This window comes from Pristiophorus japonicus, chromosome 5, assembly GCF_044704955.1.
Source record: "Pristiophorus japonicus isolate sPriJap1 chromosome 5, sPriJap1.hap1, whole genome shotgun sequence".
Taxonomy (NCBI): domain Eukaryota; kingdom Metazoa; phylum Chordata; class Chondrichthyes; family Pristiophoridae; genus Pristiophorus; species Pristiophorus japonicus.
The window spans coordinates 187,226,003-187,238,081 of record NC_091981.1 but is presented as its reverse complement, the minus strand read 5'-3'; the positions used below and the strand labels follow the sequence as shown (position 1 = coordinate 187,238,081).

The 12,079-nt window shown below is 49.1% G+C and overlaps 1 protein-coding gene across 1 annotated transcript in view; it reads right to left on the bottom strand.

The window, feature by feature from the left end:
• hus1 (HUS1 checkpoint clamp component) overlaps positions 1-12,079 on the bottom strand; it is a 64,406-nt gene that overhangs the window by 30,669 nt on the left and 21,658 nt on the right. Inside the window, exons 3-4 of the mRNA XM_070880027.1 lie at positions 11,277-11,453; positions 5,886-5,993 (exon numbers count right to left, since the gene is read on the bottom strand). Of these exons, the coding sequence (XP_070736128.1) occupies positions 5,886-5,993; positions 11,277-11,453 (285 nt within the window). The remainder of the gene's footprint in view (positions 1-5,885; positions 5,994-11,276; positions 11,454-12,079) is intronic.

Genomic DNA, 12,079 nt, shown 5'->3' with positions numbered 1-12,079 from the left:
CACTAATCTTTTTCTCTTCACATATGTATAGAAGCTTTTGCAGTCAGTTTTTATGTTCCCAGCAAGCTTCCTCTCATACTCTATTTTCCCCCTCCCAATTAAACACTTTGTCCTCCTCTGCTGGATTCTAAATTTCTCCCAGTTCTCAGGTTTGTTGCTTTTTCTGGCCAATTTATATGCCTCTTCCTTAGATTTAACACTATCCTTAATTTCCCTTGTTAGCCTCGGTTGAGCCACCTTCCCAGTTTTATTTTTACTCCAGACAGGGCTGTACAATTGTTGAAGTTCATCCATGTGATCTTTAAATGTTTGCCATTGCCTATCCACCGTCAACCCTTTAAGTATCATTTGCCAGTTTATTCTAGCCAATTCATGTCTCATACCATAAAAGTTACCTTTCCTCAAGTTAAGGACCCTAATCTCTGAATTAACTGTGTCACTCTCCATCTTAATAAAGAATTCTACCATATTATGGTCACTCTTCCCCAAGGGGCCCCGCACAACAAGATTGCGAATTAGTCCTTTCTCATTACACATCACCCAGTCTAGGATGGCCAGCCCTCTAGTTGGTTCCTCGACTTATTGGTCTAGAAAACCATCCCTAATACACTCCAGGAAATCCTCCTCTACCTTATTGCTATCAGTTTGGTTAGTCCAATCTATATATAGATTAAAGTCGCCCATGATAACTGCTGTACCTTTATTGCACGCATCCCTAATTTCTTGTTTGATGCTGTCCCCAACCTCACTACTACTGTTTGGTGGTCTGTAGACAACTCCCACGAGCGTTTTCTGCCCTTTGGTATTCCGTAGCTCCACCCATACAGATTCCACATCATCCAAGCTAATGTCCTTCCTTACTATTGTGTTAATTTCCTCTTTAACCAGCAATACTACCCCACCTCCTTTTCCTTTCCGTCTATCCTTCCTGAATGTTGAATACCCCTGGATGTTGAGTTCCCAGCCTTGGTCACCCTGGATCCATGTCTCCGTGATGCCAATTATATCATATTCATTCATTGCTGCCTGCGCAGTTAATTTGTCCACCTTATTATGTATACTCCTCGCATTGAGGCACAGAGCCTTCAGGCTTGTCTTTTTACGCAAACTTTGCCCCTTTAGAATTCTGCTGTAATGTGGTCCTTTTTGTTTTTTGCCTTGGGTTTCTGTCCTCCACTTTTACTTTTCTTCTTTCTATCTTTTGCTTCTGCCCCCATTCTACTTCCCTCTGTCGCCCTGCATAGGTTCCCATCCCCTGCCATATTAGTGTCGGATGGGCCCCGCCATGGAGGTGCTGTTCGGGCGGGCCCCGCCCAGTGAAGATGCTGTTCGGGCAGGCCCCGCCATGGAGGAGCTGTTCGGGTCGGCTGACCCTGTAGTGAAGGTGGTGTTCGGGCAGGCCAGTAGTAAGGCCCCGAGGTAAAGGCAGCAGCGGCGAGCGGGGCGCGGCAAGTGGAGTCGAGGCCCAAGGTCAGGTAGCATCGGGGCCCTGAGATCGGCGGGTCCGGATTCCAGAACATTTTACGGATACCGAATGATCCTGCCACCGATCGGTCTGGAGTCCAGAACATTCCAGATTCTAGAATATTCTGGATTTTCAATGCTGCACCTGTATTAGTATTTCCTCATACCAGGCACCATCTTAGTGAATCTGTGTTGTAACTTCTCAAACCTCAATATCCTCTCATGTGAAGCCCAAAACTGCACACAGTACACCATCTGAGGTCTATTAAGGTTTTATGTAAGTACTTATGAAGTACATATGAAATACATCTGCCATTTTTTATCTATCATCTATAAGTTGACAAGACTCTCCTCTCACGGGTCCCACTATGCTTTTAACAATTCCCTTTTTACTGATCTATTTGGAAAATACTTCAGGATTCCTTTTGATGCATTTAGTATTGTTTTCCTCGTCTTATCTTAACTTTCCTTATCCTGCTCTTAACCTCGTCTTATTTTCTCATATTCTCGTTGAGTCTTTTCATTATTATTCTTATAGTCCTTAGAGACCCTCTTATTCAATATTAATTTTTTCCTAACCATTTAAAAAAAATCCACAACAGTCTAAAATTACTCGTAATATCCTTTTTTAATGGAATATACTAGAGCCTAGAAATTCTGCTCGGGGGTGGTGCAAAATGGATCGGTCGCCCATTATATGCAGTGCCTGGCCGCCCAAGACCAATTTCTCGGCCTTAGTGTCTTGCTCTCTCACAATTCTAAAAAAAAATGCAAAGTAAATTTTATCTGAATAAAGCTTTTGAAGTTCACCCTCTCGTGTTCCTTAAAATTTTATGGAAAACAATCAAATTGATTTTGTTCCTGACTAAGAAGCATACCATCATAATTCTAAAAGGACAAAGGGTGTTAAAAAAACAAGCCTAAAGGCTTTGTGTCTTAATGCAAGGAGTATCTGTAATAAGGGGGATGAATTAACTGTGCAAATAGATGTTAACAAATATGATGTGATTGGAATTACAGAGACGCGGCTCCAGGATGATCAGGGCTGGGAACTCAACATCCATGGGTATTCAACATTCAGGAAGGATAGAATAAAAGGAAAAGGAGGTGGGGTAGCATTGCTGGTTAAAGAGGAGATTAATGCAATAGTTAGGAAGGACATGAGCTTGGATGATGTGGAATCTGTATGGGTAGAGCTACAGAACACCAAAGGGCAAAAAATGTTCGTGGGAGTTGTGTACAGACCTCCAAACAGTAGTAGTGATGTTGGGGAGGGCATCAAACAGGAAATTAGGGGAGCATGCAATAAAGGTGCAGCAGTTATCATGGGTGACTTTAATATGCATATAGATAACCAAACTGGAAGCAATACGGTGGAGGAGGATTTCCTGGAGTGCATAAGGGATGGTTTTCGAGACCAATATGTCGAGGAACCAACTAAGGGGGAGGCCATCTTAGACTGGGTGTCGTGTAATGAGAGAGGATTAATTAGCAATCTCGTTGTGCGAGGCCCCTTGGCGAAGAGTGACCATAATATGGTGGAATTCTACATTAGGATGGAGAATGAAACAGTTAATTCAGAGACCATGGTCCAGGACTTAAAGAAGGGTAACTTTGAAGGTATGAGGCGTGAATTGGCTAGGATAGATTGGCGAATGATACTTAAGGGGCTGACAGTGGATGGGCAATGGCAAACATTTAGAGACCGCATATATGAACTACAACAATTGTACATCCCTGTCTGGCGTAAAAATAAAAAAGGGAAGGTGGCTCAACCGTGGCTATGAAGGGAGATCAGGGATAGTATTAAAGCCAAGGAAGCGGCATACGAATTGGCCAGAAATAGCAGCGAACCCGGGGACTGGGAGCAATTTAGAACTCAGCAGAGGAGGACAAAGGGTTTAATTAGGGCAGGGAAAATAGAGTACGAGAGGAAGCTTGCAGGGAATATTAAGACGGACTGCAAAAGCTTCTATAGATATGTAAAGAGAAAAAGGTTAGTAAAGACAAACGTAGGTCCCCTGCAGTCAGAATCAGAGGAAGTCATAATGGGGAACAAAGAAATGGCAGACCAATTGAACAAGTACTTTGGTTCGGTATTCACTAAGGAGGACACAAACAACCTTCCGGATATAAAAGGGGTCAGAGGGTCTAGTAAGAAGGAGGAACTGAGGGAAATCCTGATTAGTCGGGAAATTGTGTTGGGGAAATTGATGGGATTGAAGGCAGATAAATCCCCAAGGCCTGATGGTCTGCATCCCAGAGTACTTAAGGAGGTGGCCTTGGAAATAGCGGATGCATTGACAGTCATTTTCCAACATTCCATAGACTCTGGATCAGTTCCTATCGAGTGGAGGGTAGCCAATGTAACCCCACTTTTAAAAAAATGAGGGAGAGAGAAAACAGGGAATTATAGACCGGTCAGCCTGACATCGGTAGTGGGTAAAATGATGGAATCAATTATTAAGGATGTCATAGCAGCGCATTTGGAAAGAGGTGACATGATAGGTCCAAGTCAGCATGGATTTGTGAAAGGGAAATCATGCTTGACAAATCTTCTGGAATTTTTTGAGGATGTTTCCAGTAGAGTGGACAAGGGAGAACCAGTTGATGTGGTGTATTTGGACTTTCAGAAGGCTTTCGACAAGGTCTCACACAAGAGATTAATGTGCAAAGTTAAAGCACGTGGGATTGGGGGTAGTGTGCTGACGTGGATTGAGAACTGGTTGGCAGACAGGAAGCAAGGAGTAGGAGTAAATGGGTACTTTTCAGAATGGCAGACAGCAGTGACTAGTGGGGTACCGCAAGGTTCTGTGCTGGGGCCCCAGCTGTTTACATTGTACATTAATGATTTAGACGAGGGGATTAAATGTAGCATCTCTAAATTTGCGGATGACACTAAGTTGGGTGGCAGTGTGAGCTGCGAGGAGGATGCTATGAGGCTGCAGATTTGACTTGGATAGGTTAGGTGAGTGGGCAAATGCATGGCAGATGAACTATAATGTGGATAAATGTGAAATTATCCACTTTGGTGGTAAAAACAGAGAGACAATTGTCTGAATGGTGACAGATTAGGAAAAGGGGAGGTGCAACGAGACCTGGGTGTCATGGTACATCAGTCATTGAAGGTTGGCATGCAGGTACAGCAGGCGGTTAAGAAAGCAAATGGCATGTTGGCCTTCATAGCGAGGGGATTTGAGTACAGGGGCAGGGAGGGTTACTACAGTTGTACAGGGCCTTGGTGAGGCCACACCTGGAGTATTGTGTACAGTTTTGGTCTCCTAACTTGAGGAAGGACATTCTTGCTATTGAGGGAGTGCAGCGAAGGTTCACCAGGCTGATTCCCGGGATGGCGGGACTGATATATCAAGAAAGACTGGATCAACTGGGCTTGTATTCACTGGAGTTCAGAAGAATAAGAGGGGATCTCACAGAAGCGTTTAAAATTCTGACGGGTTTAGACAGGTTAGATGCAGGAAGAATGTTCCCAATGGTGGAGAAGTCCAGAACCAGGGGTCACAGTCTAAGCCATTGAGGACCGAGATGAGGAGAAACTTCTTCATCCAGAGAGTGGTGAATCTGTGGAATTCTCGACCACAGAAAGTTGTTGAGGCCAATTCACTAAATATATTCAAAAAGGAGTTAGATCCTTACTACTAGGGGGATGGCGAGAAAGCAGTAATGGGGTACTGAAGTTGCATGTTCAGCCATGAACTCATTGAATGGTGGTGCAGGCTCGAAGGGCTGAATAGCCTACTCCTGCACCTATTTTCTATGTTTCTATTATTCGGTTAGCTTAAATACTGCTGATGCAGCCTGGGAAACAGTTCACACTCAACATGCTCGAACTGCAAGATCTGCCTTCAGCTCAGAATCACTGCACTGGGCAAATATATCAAGTCCAAGCTTCTTGAGACTTTCAAGTAAAAGCATATGGAGCAAAGGCAGGTAAATGGGGTTGAGGTACAGATCAGCCATGACCTAATTGAATGGTGAAACAGGCTTGAGGGACTGAATGGTCTACTCCTGTTCCTATGATCTTAAAATATTCAGCGAAGTACAATATCATACAACATACCTCCTCAAATATAATTTGTACTGATGAGTACTCTGCTATTTCAAGGATGTCTGGTATAATATGAATAACCACTGGAACAGACATGGTATGTGTACTTTTTGGGGGAAAATGGAGTAAATCATCAAATTAGGAAGTATGCGATGAAAACCTCTAGATATATGTGCAAATAATCCCCGCCATGGGAACTTATAGCTAAACCAAAGCCAAACCCAGTACTGAAGTCCCTTCTAGCACTAGTACAAGTGTGATTTATTATGTAGATTAAATAAATTTAGGAGAAATTTAAGTATATTTCCATTACATGAACAAAACCAACACAAAGTGAAACTCACTGAAAACTTACATCAAAATCAGGAACACTGGGTTCTTCAAAATCATTCCAAAGCTTTCTGGGGATGATGCTGACAGGAATGTCATGTGTAACAATGCGACTGTGGCTGGAGAGGGACGGCTGCAAGAACAGGAAGCAAGATATGTCTAACTTTTCCAACAAATTGTAGGACCAGCACTTCTGTATAATTGTGAAACCGCCGATAGTTTGTGTCTGCAATTCTACAATTGAAAATTTTTAAGTTTTATTTTTATTCACTATTTTATGAAACAATGCACACTTCGATTGCAGTGCTAGTGGGAGGAGTGCACTGACAAATCGGACTTGACTTAATTCCAAGATTATAATGCTTATTTAAAATACCATTGTTCATCTCTCAGTGCGTCTCTCTTTTTGTGACTGTTTCTTTTCTTTGATCCCATTCTGTAATCCCAGGTCTTCCTTTCTAGCTTCATTGCTTTCCAATCTGTCTCCCCTTTTCTTTATCTTAATGTCCTTAATAAACACACTTATTAGAACATAACATAAGAATTAGGAGCAGGAGTAGGCCATTCGGCCCCTCGAGCCTGCTCCACCATTCAATGGGCCTGAAATCCCGGTTCTGGGCTTCCCATGGGCGCTGACCTGAAAATAAGGAAAAAGATCTGCACCTACCTTTTGCTCCTGCTCCCTCCAGCGATCCCGGTCGGAGGCCTCCTCTTCCTGCGCATCGGAGCATGTTCACGTCTTGGAGATGCGGAGGGAGAAGTTGGAGTCACGGGGCACTGGACAGCCAATAAAAGGTACAGTATTCTCATTCATAATAATGGGAACTCCGTCAGTAGGAGTTCTCATTATGAATGAGAACCCCCACCCAACACAAATAAAATATTAAAAAACACCTCACATATTTATATTAATTTAAATTAAAGTTAATTAAATATGTTAGAAAAAAATAATTTTTTTTTTAAGTGTTGTAATTAGGGTTTAAAATAAACTTACCTTAGTGGGCAGGGTTTTTAAACATAAAAATGTGTTGTTAAATGTTATTTTTATATGTTTTTTATGTTTTAAAACTCTTATGCTGGTAAAAGTAGGCTATGCACCTGCTTTTACCAGGCGCAAGCGATTGAAGGACATTCGCTGGGCAAGATATGGACAAATAGTGCAATCTTGCCCATGTGAATGTGCTTCTCCCGAAGATGCGGAGGATCTGTCAAGCCTGAACTTGACAGATCGGAAAACCAGCTTTTGAGATGAATCCCCGTACACACTCCATACAGACCCAGTGAGGCCGCAATTTCAGACCCATTGAGATCATGGCTGATCTTCTACCTCAACTCGACTGTCCTGCACTGTCCCCATATCCCTTGATTCCTTTAATATCCAAAAATCTATTGATCTCTGTCTTGAACATACTCAAAGACTGAACTTCCATAAGCCTCTGGGGTTATTACCCCCAATTCCATGAGCCCTAATTTTGTTCACTAACTTCTCGAATGCCTTCTGAAAATCCAAATACACCACATCCAGTGGTCCCATCTTACCTATTCTGCTAGTTACAACCTCAAAAAACTCTAGATTTGTCAAACGTGGTTTCCCTTTCATAAATCCATGTTGACTCTGCCCAATTCAATTATTATTTTCTAAGTGCCCTGTTATCACTTCCTGAATAATAGATTCTAGCATTTTCCCTACTACTGATGTCAGGCTAACTGGTCTGTAGTTCCCAGTTTTCTCTCTTCCTCCTTTCATAAATAACGGGGTTACATTAGTATCTTCTAATCTGTGGGAAGCGCTGTAGAATCTATGGAATTTTGGAAGATGACAACCAATGCATCCATTATTTCTATAGGCACCTCTTTCAGAACCCCAGCATGTAGGCCATCAGGTCCAAGGGATTTATCGGCTTTTAGTCCCATTAATTTCTCCAGTACTATTTTTTTACTAATACTAATTTCTTTCAGTTCCTCATTCTCGCTGGACCCTTCTTTTATTTTATCTGCATCTCTGGTCTCTACACTTCTAATCTCATTCTTCCTTTGAACCAAACCTTCCCTCTGGCCCATCTCTTCTGCATGCAATGTACTTGCTCTTTCTAGGTCCTTCTCTCTTCCGTCACTATCTATTTTATATTTTCTCTCTGTATGTTTCTGTTCCTCTTTGTTCTCTCTGCTTTCTTTCCTCTCATGTCCAGCAGAAATGTTACAGTACATAATGCACTGATTCAGCAGGCCACGTTCTATTAATGTCTGACAGAAACTACACGCTAAGATTTTATTCTGTCCAATGCACTGATACTCAACATTTCTGCTCGCAAACACGGAGATCCTTAAAAAGGAAATAAAATTAAATTATGCTGCCCAAAGTGTAAATTGAACATAATCAAATCTTCAGTATTGTGTGTTATTTAATGCAGCATTTACTCGTTAAATATACAGGTGCAGCGTCCCGAATCCGGAACCCTCGGGACCGAGGCCATTGGAGACTTTCCGTGTTGCCGGATTTTGGAACGTCTTTCTGACATCATGAATCCGGAAACACCCGAGCCCAGGTTTGGGTATTTCCGGATTTCGGAATGTCAGAAGGGATGGAGTTGTGGGGGGGGGGAAAGAGAGAGGGTGTGCTCGTCGATGAGCTGTTCAGGTCGCCGGGTGGGGCCTCGCCGCCGTGGAGTTGTTCGGGCGGGGCCCCGCTGCCGAGATGTTCGGGTGGGGCCCCGCCGCCGTGGAGTTGTTCGGGCAGGGCCCCGCCGCCATGGAGTTCTTCGGGCAGGGCCCCGCTGCCGAGATGTTCGGTCAGGGCCCCGCTGCCGAGATGTTCGGGCGGGGCCCCGCTGCCGAGATGTTCGGGCGGGGCCCCGCTGCCGAGATGTTCGGGCGGGGCCCCGCCGCCGTGGAGTTGTTCGGGCAGGGCCCCGCTGCCGAAATGTCCGGGCAGGGCCCCGCTGCCGAGATGTTCGGGCGGGGCCCCGCCGCCATGGAGTTGTTCGGGCAGGGCCCCGCTGCCGAGATGTTCGGGCAGGGCCCCGCTGCCGAGATGTTCGGGCGGGGCCCCGCTGCCGTGGAGTTGTTCGGGCAGGGCCCCGCTACCGAGATGTTCGGGCGGGGCCCCGCTGCCGAGATGTTCGGGCGGGGCCCCGCTGCCGAGATGTTCGGGCGGGGCCCCGCCGCCGTGGAGTTGTTAGGGCAGGGCCCCGCTGCCGAGATGTCCGGGCAGGGCCCCGCTGCCGAGATGTTCGGGCGGGGCCCCGCTGCCGAGATGTTCGGGCGGGGCCCCGCCGCCGTGGAGTTGTTCGGGCAGGGCCCCGCTGCCGTGATGTTCGGGCGGGGCCCCGCCGCCGTGGAGTTGTTCGGGCAGGGCCCCGCTGCCGAGATGTCCGGGCGGGGCCCCGCTGCCGAGATGTTCGGGCGGGGCCCCGCTGCCGAGATGTTCGGGCGGGGCCCCGCCGCCATGGAGTTCTTCGGGCAGGGCCCCGCCGCCATGGAGTTCTTCGGGCAGGGCCCCGCTGCCGAGATGTTCGGGCAGGGCCCCGCTGCCGAGATGTTCGGGCGGGGCCCCGCTGCCGAGATGTTCGGGCGGGGCCCCGCTGCCGAGATGTTCGGGCGGGGCCCCGCTGCCGAGATGTTCGGGCGGGGCCCCGCTGCCGAGATGTTCGGGCGGGGCCCCGCTGCCGAGATGTTCGGGCGGGGCCCCGCTGCCGAGATGTTCGGGCGGGGCCCCGCCGCCGTGGAGTTGTTCGGGCAGGGCCCCGCTGCCGAGATGTTCGGGCAGGGCCCCGCTGCCGAGATGTTCGGGCGGGGCCCCGCTGCCGAGGACCTGAGCGGGCAGGGCCCCGCTGCCGAGATGTTCGGGCAGGGCCCCGCTGCCGAGATGTTCGGGCGGGGCCCCGCTGCCGTGGAGTTGTTCGGGCAGGGCCCCGCTACCGAGATGTTCGGGCGGGGCCCCGCTGCCGAGATGTTCGGGCGGGGCCCCGCTGCCGAGATGTTCGGGCGGGGCCCCGCCGCCGTGGAGTTGTTAGGGCAGGGCCCCGCTGCCGAGATGTCCGGGCAGGGCCCCGCTGCCGAGATGTTCGGGCGGGGCCCCGCTGCCGAGATGTTCGGGCGGGGCCCCGCCGCCGTGGAGTTGTTCGGGCAGGGCCCCGCTGCCGTGATGTTCGGGCGGGGCCCCGCCGCCGTGGAGTTGTTCGGGCAGGGCCCCGCTGCCGAGATGTCCGGGCGGGGCCCCGCTGCCGAGATGTTCGGGCGGGGCCCCGCTGCCGAGATGTTCGGGCGGGGCCCCGCCGCCATGGAGTTCTTCGGGCAGGGCCCCGCCGCCATGGAGTTCTTCGGGCAGGGCCCCGCTGCCGAGATGTTCGGGCAGGGCCCCGCTGCCGAGATGTTCGGGCGGGGCCCCGCTGCCGAGATGTTCGGGCGGGGCCCCGCTGCCGAGATGTTCGGGCGGGGCCCCGCTGCCGAGATGTTCGGGCGGGGCCCCGCTGCCGAGATGTTCGGGCGGGGCCCCGCTGCCGAGATGTTCGGGCGGGGCCCCGCTGCCGAGATGTTCGGGCGGGGCCCCGCCGCCGTGGAGTTGTTCGGGCAGGGCCCCGCTGCCGAGATGTTCGGGCAGGGCCCCGCTGCCGAGATGTTCGGGCGGGGCCCCGCTGCCGAGGACCTGAGCGGGCAGGGCCCCGCTGCCGAGATGTTCGGGCGGGGCCCCGCTGCCGAGAACCTGAGCGGGCGGGACCCGCTGCTGAGGAAGTGTTCGGGCGGGGCCCCGCCGCCATGGAGGAGTTCCTTGTCTGGCCCGAGGTAGGTGGGGTTGGGCAGCTGAGGTAAAGGGGAGGGAGGGGAGCCAGGGCGAAGTCGGGCCGGGGGCCTGGTCGGGCCCCGCAAATTCGGAGCGGTCGGAAGTCGGGGCAGGAGGAAGTTGGTTCGCCGAGGCGGGGGGAGTCCGGATATCGGAACATTTTCCGGTTTTCGGACGACCCCGCCACGGATCGGCCCGGTGTCCGGATTCTGTAACATTCTGGATTCCGGATTTTGGAGGTCGAACCTGTAGTAGTGTTGTTTCCGAGGCCCAATGAGCCCGAATGATGAGATATTAGTGATTCCGCGACTAGTCACTGAGGATATGGTAGTTCCGGGAATTTCGTGTAGCCCCAATCCATGCATGCATGGCACCAAGCTACTCACATAAAACATTAACAAAGGTCACAAGAAGAGCTTCACTGAGAATAACACACAAAGCTGTAAGAATCATCAAAGAACTTGAAAAGTAAACTAAATCCAGATTTAGTAAAGTAAGAGGATTCATCTTAGTAATCCATTAGGAATGCAGGATGGAACAATGTTCTTACTTATAGCATAGCAATTTATTCAATAAATGACACAACAGTGTCACCTGATGAAATCTGCCAGCACTACAAAATGTTGATGTACTTACCAGTTCTACAGCAATGGTGAGACATGGACAATGCTTCATAGTCAGTTTTATTTTCACAGCTTTGGCATTATGAGCTGTTTTCAAGGATCTTGAGAGATTTTCAGGTGTTAGTTCCAGATAAATTTCGTTATACTCTGCTGATACTCCTTCAATCTGGAACTCATCAAAAAAATTACCCTGTAGGAGTGAACAGAATCCCATATTAAATTTCCTTATATACACCATTTAAAACAAATATTAGACGAATTTGCTTTGCAGGGTTCGTTTTGCAAGACTCACTCCCAGCACGGAGCCTCACTAGCAGTTGCGGACAACACTACAGCTGTAAGTTTCCAACCTGTTCTCATCAAAAGCTAGGGAGATGAATTTAGATGGTGCAGGCTGAGCATATACTAAATTTACCACGCTGCACCGTCACTGAGATGGGACGAGAGATAAGAGTTTTTCCATACCTCGGGAGCCTACTATCAGCAAGGGCTAACATCAATGATGAGGTCCAACACCGCCTCCAGTGTGCCAGTGCAGCCTTCGATCGCCTAAGAGAGTGTTTGAAGACCAGGACCTCAAAACTGGCACCAAGCTTACAGTCTACAGGGCAGTAGTGATATCCACCCTCCTATGTGGCTCAGAGACATGGACCATAAAAAGCAGACATCTTATCGCGCTGGAGAAGTACCACTAGTGATGCCTCTGCAAGATCCTGCAAATCCACTGGGAGGATAGATGCAGCAACGTCAGTGTTCTCACCCAGGCCAACATCCCCAGCATCGAAGCATTGACCACACTCGACCAGCTCCGTTGGG